The following is a 16,844-nucleotide window of genomic DNA, read 5'->3' as shown; positions in this document are numbered from 1 at the left end:
TTCAGTGTTGCCAAGCAAGCACAAGCGAAATATCCCTTTCAACAATTGCTTCCAGGTAACGACCATTCACCCTTAAAATCTTTAAAAAAAAATTTAAAATCTTGCAGCCTTGCTAACATTTGACAGATATGTCATCATCAGACATTTATTTACTCTCGTCTCAATTTTCTTGTAGAGGTTGCATATGGAGCTGTGATCACTTTGAAGAACCATAGAACCGGAGGTGGCTATCTGCACTCTCATTGGCATCTGTACCCAGAGGGTGTTGGAGCTCGTCAGCAGCAGATAACAACATACACACACAAGGATGACAATAATAAGTGGTTGATTAAGAAATACAATGCAGAGCCTGCAGATTGGGACAATGAAGAGAGTCCAGTGGAATTGGTGAAGAACGGTGACTTGGTTCGATTGGAACACACGAATACAAGGAGAAATTTACATTCTCATAAAGAACCAGCTCCAGTCACAAAGAAGCACTATCAAATCACTGGTTATGGCGAGGTGGGTGTAAAGTTTCTCGTAGCCAAAATTATTGCACATTGATTTTGGTCATATTCATGATCAAGGTTACAGTTTCTTCCTATTTAAATCATTGTGTGTGTAGTTTCAAACTTTTTCAGTGGATGATGTTACGTTGTGTATTGTGTGCATTACCTTCCACTCTATTCAAGGATTTTATGTTAGACGTGCATATTTTTTTAATAGGGGCAAGACACACTTGAGGAAACCTTTCAAAATTACAAATTGCAATTAACTTGGTCTGAAAACATCAAACTTTATTATCTGAACAAGAAATGAACTATATTTTGATTACATATGTATCATACGTTTCTTTCTAAATTCACTCTGTGCTCGTAAGAAGAAATACTGAAGTGGGATGTTCTCACAGGCATGCTGAACAGTGTAATGACTCGGCTGGGTGATAGACTCCACATTTTTGATATGCCCAGTTCGGAAGAGAATCCTGCGCAATTTCCTGCTTCTTTGCATGCAAGGGTTTTATAATCATATGTAAAGAAATAATTTGAATTAGAAATTGAGGAAATAAGGACCTAAAATGTTTGTACGCAGAATTCGCACTTAATTTATGAAATTTTCATCATATAGATAATATGTTGTTCCACCAAGTGAAGTTTGGGAGGGGGGGACCCCCGGTCACCTCCGTTTCGGCACCCCTGAGTGCCATTGCACCTCATAATATGAATAAGTTTATGAAGTGCCACCACCTTTAATGATAAAGAATTGATCTTTATAATAATAAGGTAAAGCTACATCCTGTACTTTGCAACATGGCACGAAGTCATATCAGAGAGGGAGGACATTTTTGTAGGTCATGTAATTAGCATCATTCTCCACCTCTTATCATATCCATCCCTGCTAGGTGCCCATTTGTTTGAGGCTGGTGAATCCCAGAGCCACTCCGTGCACATTGCTGGAAAAATTCCCATGTGAAACCATCCTTGCCCCCTGGGAATTGAATCCACGTCTTCAATGTGGCAGTGGGACATCTTACCAATTGAACCACTGCAGCTCTGTTATAATATAGGGATGGCCGGATATGAAATTTTGACCAATACTGATAAAGTAATGATATAAAATTCCAAATGGTCCTTGAAGAACCAGAATAGATCATTGACCTTAATAAATGTATGTTTTAAGGTGACTGCAAAAGAAGTCGCAAATTTAGTCATTTACTATGTGAAAGTGGAGCATGGAGATTAGCTATAAAAATTATAACAAAGTGGCAGAATTTTGCACTTAATTATAAGATATTTACAGATTTATCAGATCGTTAATTTTATCGTTATGCCTATATCGGCCAATACCGATAGAGTACTGATTAATCTGTCCCATCCTTATAATATTATGTAGTGAATAAAAAGACTTACGTTTTCTAAGGCAATTTTTTAATAAGGTGAATGAATTTCAAGCAGTTTCATGGCATTTTATGAACACTGTAGTGTAAACTCATTAATTTTGCTTCTCTTTCTCTACAGAATGGAACGGGAGATGCGAATGATGTTTGGAAAATACAGATACTCAATGGAAAAGAAGACGAGGTTGTTACTACAGTCTCCCACAAATTGAGGTTTATTCACTATTTGCAGCATTGTATCCTAACTTCAAGTGGAAAACAACTTCCAAAATGGTAAGTGTGTGAGAGAGAAGTGGAACTGACTAATCGTTAGATACTGATTATAAGCTAATAAAGACATTCCGGGTTTAAACAGTAATAATGCTACCTTTTATAAATTGTTTTATTTTCATCCACAGTTGAGTAGTTTTGTTATATTTCTTGTGAGCATGAACTGGAAGGAAAACAGCAAAGTCAGCCTCCATGGTGAAGTAGTTGTCATGCATTACAAAGCCAGAGGTCCCAGGTTCTGGATAAGGCATTGTGTTTGTCCCTTCATCCATTTCATCATTCATCCTCATTATTGTGATTAACGCTTAAATGCATGAATGATTTTTTTCTTGTTTTTAGTCTAATACCTGTTGTTATGTACTAATAAGTGATTTTGAATCATTTTTTGAAAATTTTCATTCTCCCTTTTCGAATTATGCCCCGTTACCATATGGTAACGCTATGCGTTCACCCCTACAAATTGATTTATTATTGAAAACTTGGAATTTTTTGAAATAACCTTAAAATTACTTTCAAAATTTGATTATTTTTTAAAATAATACAAGTATTATAGATTGATTGTACATTAATCTCACATTTTCTGAGCTAAAGGTGCTCAGGTATCTATTTAGTACATAATGATTACTCTATATTCACATATTGTTTATCATTTTTGAATATTCACTTGTCATAGAAACTTTGTATTGAGTTGAATTGAAGTTTTTAAGTCCACTTTATGCACAGAATAGTTAATCGGGACTGGACCTACACTGTGCCATGTACCTTCAGGTGTATCGAACCCGGGACCCCTTGATTACAAGGCGATGATGTTACCACTATGCCATCAGGGAGGCTCTTGTCATAGAAACGTATGAAACATGGAACGTTAAGTCCAACCACCAGCGGCGGCTCGTGACTTTTCACAGATGCGTGCTACAGGTAGATGTTGTTTCTTGCACTTACAATTATCCCCCCCCACACAAAAACACATACACATTTACACACTCACTTGGAGTTGCTAGCGTACGCAGGTTTTCTTTTCCCGGGGGGTCTGGAATTGTAAAGGTCTGTATCACATAGCTGCTTTCCACGTACGGCCGGAATAAACTATAAAATATTTTGCAATCACCGATTTAAGCCTTCATTTTAAGTTATTCAAAGACAAAAATGGTAATCGGAGATTATTTTAAGGGGTGCTTGCATTTAACACGGTTCTTTGTTTCCGAGTTCTTTGCTGCTTTCGTCCGAAACTCAAATTTGGAGATGGGATGTAGCCACCCATCAATTTCCTAGCCCCAACCTTTCGTACGCCACTGCTTAGAACAACTGTCCTTTACAATGACTGCTCCATATGCCACGTGCATGACCATGAACAGCGCGAAAAGAATTTGTGTGTTTCTGTAAAGCTATACGCAAACTTTCTTCTTATACTGAGATGACAACACTTACCGTGCTGTGGATCTGTGTAGCACGCTAGCAGACGAATTTCGCGAGCTGATTGGCTCCGACCCTACCTCCCCCGTAGAACCGAGGGGCATTCGGCCAGATTCGGCGCGCCGCGAGGTGGCGAAAGCGTCCTATGAAGCCAATAGCACGGTATTCGTTGTAGGTTAAGAGCGTGCGGAAAATACATAGCGCGCTGCAAATTTTTGAGCCTCTTAACGTGAGAATTTTCATTTCACTGCAGTGTTTTATTAAACTTCTTCAATCTATGAAATGTGCCCCTTTCTTTCTTTTCATTTTAGTAAATTGAGTAGCGTGCTATAGCACGGTAGCACGTATTAAGCAGCCGCCACTGCCAACCACATATTTGATATGTCCAATGTGAACGCTACTAGTGGACCACCAGCATACCGCACATCTTTCAAAACCTTCCTTTGTGTTGTAATGGGCTGCCAAGCTCCCTTAGGTGCAACACAAAATGATGTTGTATAGTTTTGAGCGATATCCATCCAAATTCAAGCTGGGGTAATTTTTGTCTGGGAAATTCATGTAGCATATGGATGACAGGAGCTGCAGTTTTTCTAAATTTGTTTTCAATGTCAGTGGAATCTTCTTATACTCTTGTGTTGATAGATATCAAAACGAAAGAGGTATCCATGGAAGGTTTGCAAGCACCAGGCAGGCTTTGTAACCAAATCTTATAGGTTTACCTGTAATAAATAGCTTGCACGAATGTTTACAGGATAACAGACTCAACAAGGCTGAGCTACTGAACAGGCACAAAATGTTCCATGAAATGGTCATCTATTATTACTATTATTTTATTATACATACTATTTATTATTATTATTTATATTATTATTAAAATAAATTATAAGCAATAGAAATAAATAAACCATTCAAAAGATGAGAAAAGCCTTTACAACTTAAATTTCTTGCTTTACATACACTAATAAAAGAATAAATAAAGTAATTGTTGAAAAGGCCTGTAGCTACTGTATCTGCATAGCGTTACCATATGGTAACGCCACCGTTATGAGCAAAAATCGAGCAAGTGATGCAAATTCATGAAAAGAAAACTTCATAAGTTTTTAATTACATGTGTTTACTAAATGCTGAAAACATTCAGAACTACATAATGAAAGACAATCAGATAAAAACACTATAATAACTTTCCAGTGTATGACATATTGAATAAAGAAATTGAAGGTCAAAACAAATACATTCTCTCGCAAAACAATGCCGTTACCTGGACCAAAGCAAATGGTCTCAAATGCAAGCTTTATGCTTACTAGAGCGATTTCTGGAACTAGGTTTGCCTACACACTCAATATAGACAAGCCTCTAGCATGAAAGTGTGCGAATGTTGAGCGTTACCGTATGGTAATGCTATGTGTTTAAGGGTTAACCCAAAAGGTAGAAATAAGACAACCAAAATATAAAGAAATAAAAATTAGATTGATACTTTGCCTAGGATAGACAGACTTCTGGTGTTGCAACAGTGAACATGTGTGTTTAGGATTGCCAGAGAGCTGGTTCTCATAAGAATAAGAACTAAATGCATATAATTTTATGTCAATATTTAAAACATTCATTTTTTTTTCTAAGGCCAAAAATCATTGAAGCGTTCTTGAGATATTCATTCAGTGTTTTCTCCAGTAAATAGAATTCCACAAAAGACTTTTACTTTATCAAAAGATTGACAAACTGAAAGCACACAAAGCAAGGCACTTGAGGATAGATTGATATAAGCCTTTATTTAAAATAAATCCAACATTTTTCAGTCTGTTGAACATAAGGATTTTCAAATTCTGGATTTTAAGTCTTTACTTTGACCACAAACCTAATTTTATTTTGTCCTCCAACACTTACTCCCAAGTGTAAGACCTGCCATTTATTTTTAATATCATATTCTCCCTATATACGAGATGAAACATCTGGGTTCCCATCCATAAATTAGTAATTTTAAAAAATAAACCATTATTGTGAACTAAATTAATATTTTGCAATATTCAGAAAACAATATCTGGAAACTAAAGTTTCTATTTGTATCTCCTGAATTATAGTTTGTATTCTAGAATACATTATCTACTTCCAATGTATATTATATTTGTGTGTTGATTTTGTAAAGTTAGATTCCAATGATGCTCTCTATGCTTCTTCACATTGCTTTGTACACAGAAGATATATAGAAATGCTTTTATTTTTCAGGGCATATGAACAGCAAGAAGTTTCATGCAATCCAAATATGCGTGACAAAAATGCCTTGTGGAATGTCGAAGACAATGTATTTCCGAAACGTGAGTTATACTTTCATTATTTCAGTAGGTTGCAGAATAAGTATGTTGTAACCAGAATTAAAGAAAAACAATAGTTTGTCATATATTTGAGAAGAAAGATGAAAGAAGCTTTGAGATATGGATACACATAGTCATTGTAAATGTCGGATGGTACATAAATAGTGTACCATTACCTGATGTAAATTTCGGTGATAGCCATATGATGTAATAGTGGTTGGGGGAAGTATTCAGTTTCGATGTGTGTAATTTGAAATTTGGTAGTACTCTTAAGAAAACATTGTATGTGAGTGAAGCATACTCCAACCAATATATTGGTACGTACTTTTATACTTTTTACAAAATTTCTTCTTCATCTAATGACTAAAACATGCATGCCTTTTTATGGACATCACCTTAGAGCCCAATCTACACATAACCAACCAAAATTAGAAGAAAAGGGTATAGTGGAACCTTGACTCAATGGAAAAATAACTTATGTGGGAAATATGTACGCCAATATTGTGTGTGAAAAGCTGTATTTTGCGATTACATAAAATATAATTTTATCACAATATGCTACGATGCCAGGGGTCCTGGGCTTGAATCCTGTCCTGTGTTATGGGTGTTCTTTGTGAGTATCCCTTCATCAATTTTATCATATCATCACTCATCCTCGTCATTGTGATTAGACAAAAGTGACATAAAATAACAATTCAATCAGATATTTTGATATCTTGAATAATTGGAAGCAAAACACTGGTAAATTGATAATTATAATTGTAGTGAAATAATAATATTAATTATTATCAACTAATATTAATTAATATTTTGAACGATTTTCAAGGATCAATATTAGCATTTGTATGGGTATGAGTTTCATGACAGAACGACCCCTGCCTTGTGCACCACAGTGGCAAGCTCTTGTGTTTAAGTGTTAAGAATGAAATGGCAAACTACTGAGCTTTGCATATAATGACATACACAGAAGTATAAGTCAAGATGTAGGAGAATTTGATTTTCTTCTTATTGTCAGTAACATACTAGGAAGTGAAGACACCTGCTTTGAATTGAATGATGACATGAAAGATATGAATCCTCACTAATTTTAGTGCCTTTTATATGAGGTGGATTTTACTTTAATATGCTTTTCCAGTGCTAAGCATAATGTATATTGTCTTGTTTGGATTTAGATAAGCTTTACGTCTTGAAAAAAAATATAACATAAGGAATGGCTGTGTAAATTTGTTGGTTATACGAGGGTCACTATTTATATTTTGAGCCTTGGCAACACTGATTGAAGTTAGGCGCGATTTGACGTTTGCACGGAATCGTCTGGCATTATTGACCATAACGTACTTCAAATGTTTTGTCAATAGCTTGATTTGTGTTGTTTATTTTGCCTTGGAGATTGCGCGACAACAATAAAATGGAATTAACTCATGAACATTTTTGTGCGATGATTTTTTACGATTTTCGACGTGGATTATCAAGATAAGAGTGCATCGATCAACTTACTTCCACATTTGGCGATGAAGCCCCATCCTTTGCCACCGTGAAACGCTGGTATAACGAATTTAATCGTGGCCGCCATTCGCTCACCGACGAGATTTGCGAAGGTCGTCCAAAATGAGTTGTTGTTCAAGAAAACATTGATGCTGTGCAAAACCTAATACTGCAAGATCGTCATGTGACATACTGTGAGATTGAGGCAACCATAGGCATTAGTTCCACCAGCATATATAAAATATTACATGATCATTTAGCTGTGAGAAAGGTATGTTCTCGTTGGATCCCACACAATTTGACAAAAACTCAAAAAGACGCTCGCGTCAATTGGTGCAAACAAATGCTCAATAAATACAATCGTGGTGCTTCAAAAGTCGTATATAAGATTGTAACAGGTGACGAATCATGGATATATGCATATGAGCCGGAACGTAAACAGCAGTTGACTGTATGGGTGTTTCAAGATGAACCCAATCCAACAAAAGTTGTTCGCGCTCGAAGCACATCGAAACAAATGGTCGCCTGTTTTTTCGGGAAAACTGGTCATGTGGCAACTGTGCCTTTAGAGGAACGTAGAACGGTCAACTCTTAATGGTACACAACAATTTGTTTGCCAGAGGTCTTCGGTCAAATACGGAAAACAAACAAACGCCGTCTGATCATTCTTCATCAATACAATGCCAGCTGTCACACATCTCGTCTAACAACCGACTTTATGAACAGTCAAAAAATCGAATTGATGGGTCATCCGCCGTACAATCCTGATTTGGCACCCAATGACTTCTTCTTGTTCCCGAATGTCAAGAATAAATTGCGTGGACAACGATTTTCGTCGGCGGAAGGTGCCGTTGATGCGTTCAAAAACCATATTATGGAGGTGTCTCAAGAAGATTGGAAAAACTGCTTTGACAAATGGTTCGAACGAATGCAAAAGTGTATTGACCATAAAGGAGAATACTTCGAAAAACAATAAAGCAGTTTTCAATGCCAAATTCCTGTTTTTCATTGTTAGGCTCAAAATATAAATAGTGACCCTCGTAAATTATGTACTATATTTATTTTTTGTACCGTATTTTCTTCCAGTACCCAATGTGAGTTTTGAGGTATATGCTCCAAGTTTCGTGGAACGGTTTTTAGAATCCCATGCAGTCATGCTTCAAGGCAATGCAGGTCTTAAACCAAAGGAAGGAGAAGTGACTTCACGTCCATGGCAATGGCCAATTAATTACAGGGTAATTGTGATTTAATGGTAGACTATGTTCTTCTTAAAGGTTCGCGTAACCACTTTTTGTAGATGAAAAATAATCTAACACAGTTACTTTTAGTGGTTTTATTTTATCTGTGATGTTTCATCTTGGTTTCCGGGCCTCCCCGATGGTGCAGTGGTAGCGTTGTTGCCTTGTAATCAAGGGGTCCCGGGTTTGATACCTGACGGAGGCACATAGTGGTTCGGTGGTTTGGATCTCACTTTAAACTGTAGGTCCAGTCCCGATTGGCCTTACTGTGTATAAAATGTACTTGAAACACCAAATCAATCAATCAATTATCTTGGTTTCCCAGAACTTTTTCGTGCTACACCAAGATATACATACAACAACAAAACCTCACATGGCTAGTCACTCTACACTTCTGTTATTGTAGTCACATTGTGCAAAGCCAGAAGTCTCAGTTTCAGCTTGCATTCCACTCTAAACTGTAGGTCGGGTGTAAGGTGTGACCTTCCACACAGTGCCGGATCTATAAATCTTGGGCCCCCCCGCAAAATATTGCCAAAGGCCCCCTCTACCTACCTACATTTACACACACACATACACACACATATATATATATACATATAATGTATGTGTGTGTGTGTGTGTGTGTAATGATCTCATGTTGACAAAGTCACCTATAAGGGCCTCCTAGAGGTGATCCAAAAGTCTCTCAACATTCCTTATAAAAAGTAAAGGGGTTAGGCTGTGTACTATTGGTCATAATACAAATAGGTTAGGATTAGGGGGAACCACATTGGTGTATTCCAAGCAGACATCCGCCATATTGAATTCAACTCAATTTTTTTTAAATGGAAAGGGGGTGATGTGATATATATATATGACACTGTTTTCTTACACCTGGAAAATTACACATTTGTTACAATCTTGCAGTCGTAACTTTTTCCTGACTAAAGATAGGTTGAAGAAACCTTCACATCTGCATTTCTCGTGAAATTCTAGCCTCATTTCATTCTACTGTCGGATTAAGAATTATAGATGCTCGTGTTTGGACTCCAGTTAAAAATTAACCAGTAGACCTATATAAAAACGAGTTACATCAAAATTTAGCTTTTACAATTCTGCGTCAATGTATGCTAACCAATTGTTTTTTCGAGAACGTCTTCTATTTTTTATCGCCATGAGAACAAAAAAGTGCCGCTTGTTTCGAGTTTTGCAAACCATCGCTCTCTTTGAAATTAATTAAATATAAAATGGGTAGTCCGATCATGATGAAATTCTAGTATGGTGCGAACAGAAAGATGCCCCAGCGAGACAATACGTGTAGATTGTATTCGTTTTTTTACCACTGGATAACTAGTTTATTTTTTACATACGCATATACGAACCCTCTACTACGTCAATGGCTGAGGGACCCCTAAAGCCTTAATTGTCTCCGCAATTCGGGATTTTGTGGCTTGTAGATCCGGCACTGACTTTACCTTTACCTGTATATATTGTATTCATTTCTGTACCACTGAGTAACTAAGTTAATTTCTTACATATGCATATACGAATCCTCTACTATGTTAATGTTGGAGAGTAGCGAGGCTCTGGTGACTGGTCTTAAGAGTAACGAGGCTCTGGCAACTGGCAGTATGGCCAGTATAATTTTGTGTGTGTTGTCCTGTTTTTTGTTCTTATGTGTGCTGAGAGCCCCTTTACAGTCATCTTTTAACCTGTGTCAGAGTATTTTAAGATTATAGTTATGTGGCATTACAGTTAAAGGTCTGGACCCCGTATAACGTGACGAGTGCAAAATAGCCTAAATGCTGACACACCCAAAATTTTAAATTCAAATTGTTAACTGTAGTGCAGTCTCATTAACTTCTATGTGGACTTAGACACACTTATTGTTTCTCATACCACAATCATCTATCACCTAGTAGACTCTTTTTGCAGGTTTCAATACATTCTTGTAGGGCCTCCATGATGGTGCAGTGGTAGTGTCGTCGTCTTGTAATCAAGGGGTCCTGGGTTTGATACCCGGTGGAGGAACATAATGGTTCTAATCCCACTTTAAACTGTAGGTCCAGTCCCGATTAGCCTTACTGTGTATAAAGTGGACTTAAAAGCCCAAATCAATCAATCAATCAATACATACTTGCGTTATGTACCAACCTAAACATATCTTGAAAACTATTACAATGCTACAGACAGACATCTGGTAGCAATCTGTAAAGTAAAAAGAAATAAATTGCTCCCCCGTGCTTTGTACCATGCCATGAAGATGTATAAGGGGTGTGGAGTCAGGGGCTCACACTACACTGTCTTGATCACGGCCGAAGGTGATATTCCCAGAGGTTTCTACCAGGTACCTACTTTATGAGACGTACATTTTATATTCATAGAGCAAATTTTTTTTGAGATAAGGTTATTAATCTAGAGCTAAATTTTACAAAGATCTATTCTTAGATAGAAATCAAACCTTTTTTTAAATAGAAGTTAGTTTTCTATTCATCTTTGCTATTTTAAAGAATAATAACAGGATAGTTGACAATTTCTGACTTTTTTCAGATTAAGTGTTTTGTATTTTTCATTTCAGGGTCAATTTTTCTCTGGTAGCAGTTATCGTATCTACCTTCTGGGCAATCCCGTAATATGGTGGGGGAATTTAGCATTTCTTGGAGTCTTCCTTCTTGTCTTCCTTTACAATGCTGTAAAGGAACAGAGGGGTTATTACGATCCTCCTGAATTGAAAGGTATGTATGAGAAATTGCTAGCAACTGTTGGATCCTGCTAACAATCCATTTTCTACATGGATCTGTAATGAATTTCTCATTCTTTCATTTGTTAGAGCCATAGTCCAGTCCATATTGTGTTTGACTGCCATGCAAGAGACCCAGGTTCAGTTCCCAGGGTGGCTGATATCGGGTGGGGAATTTTTGCAATAATTTTTTAATATGATCCTTATATATGCTGCGACTATCGATTGCTCACATGTTTGTAAATGTGTATTTGCTACAACGGGCACTCCTATGTAAAACGAAACACTTAAAAATATGATTTATTTTTAACACCAACCAATGCTGTGATATTTCCACTTATAAAATATACTGTGGACCATGTTAAACATTACAGGTTGGTCTGGAAATTTCTTTTAAAAAAACAACCAAAAAGTAGAAAAGTCTAGGAATTTGTTTTGGTTGTATTAGTGAAAGCTTGTTTCATACCAACCACATGGTTTTCACATCTGCAGCAGATGTATAGGTTTTGTATCTATTTTATTCTTCAAAATAGATATTCCTTTTTTAGCTTTAACTTAACCAGTACTAGAAAAAGAACCACAACTGTTCACAGAGATGGTTCAAATTATTGCATACAAGTATGTTTTTTTCAACTTTAATATAAAATATAAATTGACTTGCATAAACATTTAGGTGATACTAAGAAAGAAACATACAGGTTCTTGAAGGACCATTTCTAATTTTATATCGGATCGGTAGAATATCGGTTATCAGTATCGGTAAATTTTATATCGGTACTTTATCGGTATCGGCCAAAATTTCATATCGGCCCATCCCTACTTTATATCCATACAAATAGTATCAAAACTGCAGTAATGTTTTTCCTGATTTATAGACTGTTATAAATGTATCGAATCAGTAAAATTATTGATAATTTTACTGATAATCTGATATGCATATCTGCTGAAACCGATAAGAGTGCTAATTAATCTATCTCAGCCCTAATATCAAATGAATGTGAGTTATGGCCATTTGTGTCTTCAATTAAGTGGTTAACCTGAGTTTCATTGATGTCATTTTTTTTTCCAGAAAAGAAGAAGAGGATGATCAGCGCTTCATGCTGGCTGTTCCTTGGCTGGGCACTTCACTACGTTCCATTCTGGGCCATGGGCAGGGTTCTGTACTTCCATCATTACTTCCCTGCGTTGCTTTTCAGTTCTATGCTTACAGGTATGAATAATGCAGTCTGCAAATGGTTAGCCTTCACTTTGAGGCTTGTTCTTTCCAAAGTTTGCTTTAAGAGTAAGTAACTGTAAAAAGCTGATTTTGTGCTACATGCCCATCGACATTGTAAAATTAACCAAGACAACAGTCACACTGCATACCTTTTTTTATTGATTGTCCAATTCTTCAGATCAAACTTGAAGTCAATTATTATTCTTCAAAGCTAAAAAGATTATGATGAAGACGTGATTAAAAATAAAAGGTAGAACCGAACTGACCAATACTCTTATACAGATTCCCACAATACTTGAAAATTATAACAATGAAATAGTTCAGAATATTTATAAATTTTAACATGTGGGCATTTCACTTAAAGTGGTCCTACTCCATGTAAATAACAAAATTAATTATTATGGAAAGTATTACTGTTTTCAATTGCATGGAGGTTTAGATGCATATAATTTGCACATTTCACCAATAAAAGTTACTAGTATCTGCAACCTATATCGCTTCACAGACAAATGAAGTCAAATTTTGCTACATTTTTTAAGCATCACACATGTAATGCACTTTTGTTAATGCTTTTCATGCATTCAGGCTATGAAATCAGTTCATTATGGATATATTTTAATCCAATATCATGTCTAAAACCTTATTTTGTGTGTAAAATGTCATACAGTTTAAAGTGGGATCTGAACCATTCCACCGGATATCGAACCCCAGACCCATCGATTACAAGGTGACGACATTACCACTACACAATCAGGGAGGCTCATTTACATGTGTGGTTAAGAAACATGATACTCAATTTTTTCATTGGTTAGCAGACACCACAAAGTACTTCATAATTCTCTGAAATCAGTTCATTACAAATATTTTATTAATAATAAAGTTAAATGCAGCCTAAATGAATATCTTATATTCGTGATATTCCTCTGTTCAATTATTTTTACCTTCCCATTTAATACCCAGAAGTCTAATGTTATATTTTGTGTCTTTCAGGAGTAATCATGGATTACATACTTGAAAGTCTTCCTAAGATTCTGCCAGATAAGTTTGCAGTGACGGTTTACCATTGGCTAATTGGAGTTATCTTCTCAGTTGTGGTTTACAGGTATGTTAATAACAATTACAAATTAAGTAAAGTAATTTATGTATGATGCCTTCCATTGGAGTGCATAAGCTCTTCCCAAGATTAACTCACATTTCAAAAAATCCATTCTTCATAAAGATTAGACACACAGTGCAAATTTTTTTTTGAGAAAATTGAGTCAAAGCAAGATAAGTTGAATGAAATTGCTCTTTCTTTTAAATCAGAAGATTTGGAGTTCAACCACTTATGGGTACAACTACTTTCAAGGTTTTTTTTTCAATGTTTATTACGTTTATATCCTCTTATATCCAATCTTCAGACCAATGTAAGCATTAGTTATCTACTTCACATATTCATGATGGTTGCGGTAAACGCGGTTTAAAATTACTTACATGAAATTTAGAAAATTTCACACTTCCGCATTGCACAATTTAATGGTTAAATCCTATTAATTTCGAAGATCTACTGTCTTCATTCACAAAAGGGTACAGCATTTGAATCTTCTTTTCTAAAGAAGAATTTTCTAAATTTCACGTAAGTACTTCACATATCTTCTTGATATGCAATTATTCCTAAGAAAATGGTTATCTCCCAATTGTGATAAGCAACAAGGATACTTGGGAAACGTGGTGGTGTAGTTGGTAGGGTGCCTGACTGCCACATGGGAGACCCAGGTTTGATTCCCAGGGTAGATGATGTAAGGTCAGAATTTTTCCGGCCTTGTCCCCACATAAAGCAGCTCTGGGGCTCACCCAGCCTCAAATCAATGGGTACCTGGGGGGGTTAAGGTAGTTTGAGTGTGGTGCTGATCACATTACCTTTACAATGTCTGAGATCGAGAATGTGTAGGTCCCTAACCCCAGATCCACTAAATGTGCCATCATGGCACAGTGCTGTCTGTATGCATGGGGGAACTTTACCTATACTTAATGAGGATTCTTTTTATTATTATTATTATTATTATTAATCTATTTGCACTGATTTTCAATTTTTTTACAGCTTCTATCTCTTTTCTCCATTGGCATATGGAATGTCAGGCCCCTCTGCACAAGACCCAAACAGTACGATGTATGGTTTAAGGTGGATGGAGTCTTGGGAATTTTAAGTTCAGGAGGTGAAATATATATATGCTGACTTAATGTATGTAGTTTCCCCACAAATGTTTTTATAATTAATCTTTTTTTAAGTCCGGACAGTGTTAAATTATTCTTATTGTTATTCAACATTGGAGTATCATCATTCTGAATCTCACCTTGTGCAATTTATAATGTTGTTTCGGAGAGTTTTGATAATATTTTTTCTCCATTGTTGACATTTGTGAATTATGCAATAACAAAAGACTGCCTTAAATTTATTTATTGTTTTGTATGTGCAGAAAACGACATAGAGAATGTTCTCTATTTGATACAAATAATTGCCTTCTTGCAAATCATAGAGGTAGAATTTCATTTAATATTTTATATTTTTACGTGTATGTTTGTGTTTATTGTTGATAAAGTATGTGCGTGCAAGTTTAATGATGTTTCAGAATGACAGAGTATATGAAATTTACAAAAAAATGTTCGTTTTGTAACAGATATCAATACTTTGTGCTCTATTCATAAAAGAAACTATGAAGAATATTTTAACACATTTCAAAGCATAATTTGGTGTGAGAAATTAAATAGATTTAACATTAACATGTGCATATGGCATATTTTCATTGAAATGTTATGAAATGATACCAAGGAGAATATGAAGAGATAAAAGCAATGTTTGAAGACATGTAGAGCATCATAACATTTGGAGGAGGTTGTGAATATTAGATGATACATAAATTTAGAAGTTTGCATAACAGTATTTCATGAAAAAGGTCTGTTTTTTCATATTCATCTCTTGTTGTTTACTATATATTAGTCACATGTTTCTGTACCAGAATAAATAATTGCTCAGTGAACTTAACCTTTAGTGGCTGGATGTCAAGCCGGCTTCCTATGTGTGACAACCCGTGCAATAGAGCTGACACTAGAAGTGAAATTCCAGAAATTGTTTCCATAAGCTGGCAACACTGCTACTCTTATGCATTGTTGTTCTTTTTTTCACCAAGAGGTAGCAGCCTATTTTCAACAAAAGTTTGCATGGTTGTAGGAATGTACTACTGCTACATACTACATTTTAAATTTAATTTGGTCTTTTGTGGTGGCCCAGGGGTGTACCGAATACCAATGTTTTTTTTAAAAATTTTGATTTTCATCTTCATCCTTTAAATTTCATTATTGCTCTGTCATTCTAAAAAAAAATAAAGCAATTTCATCTCTCTACAACAATTAATTCTCAAGCTACGATTTTTTTTTGTTTTACATCGCGACAAGTTTGAAAAGAGGGTGCTTGAAAAGTTTCCATCCAAAAAGGCTATTCAGATGCACATAGCTCTGTCCTCTAATGGTTAATACAGAAACGATATTTTACATAATTGATACTTACGCAGTTTTGTAACTATATTAATGAACAGTAATCAGAATATTCAGTACCATAAACGGACTTCGTGTTTTACAATTCTTATTTACATAGTAATATTCTACAAATTAAAACTCAGGGTTTTTATGGCTATATGAAGGATTTTGTATCTCTTTAAATGTATACATTACTTGTTATGTTTATTGTGTATTATTTATGAATGAAATCTATATTCCCGTTATAAATATTCAGAAATAAAGAATGTGTATTTTGTATTAATTTGATACATTTGATAATAAACAATGGCAAATATATCCTGTATTTCATTAAATCATCCAGCCACTTCACCTCCGTCTTTTCATTATTTATGGAAAATACAGTTAATTTTGCAATATGATGTGCGCTGGCAGAGATTGTTATGCACACATGCAAGAAACTATCCCAGCATGTTGAGAATATTAATGCAAGCAACTTTTCTTGATAATGCTTTGAAGTTTTGCATCATGCTGCAAGCTGTCAAGAATTACCTACCTACCTACCATGAAATGCTACATTGGATACTCTTTGTTGAAAATATTATTGGAGAGGATGTAAGGAGATTTTTATTACTTGTCAAGAAGTCAAATATAATGTGTCATGTGAGAACCAGATGCATGTATGAGGTCAGTCAATAAATAACGAGGCAGAGGATATTACACCAAAACTATGGTAGTTAGAAATGGGTTGACGGGCCCGAAATGGAGGTGCAGGTGTGACAAAACTGATTTGTGCACGTTTTCCCGCTAGATGATGTTAAGT

At 35.6% G+C, this 16,844-nt stretch overlaps 1 protein-coding gene across 1 annotated transcript in view; it reads left to right on the top strand.

The window, feature by feature from the left end:
• tw (Protein O-mannosyl-transferase 2) overlaps positions 1 to 16,352 on the top strand; it is a 55,847-nt gene extending 39,495 nt beyond the window's left edge. Inside the window, exons 10-17 of the mRNA XM_083137929.1 lie at positions 176 to 504; positions 2,001 to 2,152; positions 5,783 to 5,871; positions 8,440 to 8,588; positions 11,152 to 11,308; positions 12,383 to 12,523; positions 13,520 to 13,631; positions 14,610 to 16,352. Of these exons, the coding sequence (XP_082994055.1) occupies positions 176 to 504; positions 2,001 to 2,152; positions 5,783 to 5,871; positions 8,440 to 8,588; positions 11,152 to 11,308; positions 12,383 to 12,523; positions 13,520 to 13,631; positions 14,610 to 14,715 (1,235 nt within the window). The 3' untranslated portion in view covers positions 14,716 to 16,352. The remainder of the gene's footprint in view (positions 1 to 175; positions 505 to 2,000; positions 2,153 to 5,782; positions 5,872 to 8,439; positions 8,589 to 11,151; positions 11,309 to 12,382; positions 12,524 to 13,519; positions 13,632 to 14,609) is intronic.
• Positions 16,353 to 16,844: the final 492 nt, after the last annotated feature.

Source organism: Lepisma saccharinum, chromosome 16, assembly GCF_977018435.1.
Source record: "Lepisma saccharinum chromosome 16, izLepSacc3.1, whole genome shotgun sequence".
NCBI lineage: Eukaryota > Metazoa > Arthropoda > Insecta > Zygentoma > Lepismatidae > Lepisma > Lepisma saccharinum.
The sequence above is the reverse complement of the archived record's forward strand: the minus strand, read 5'-3'. Positions and strand labels throughout refer to the sequence as shown.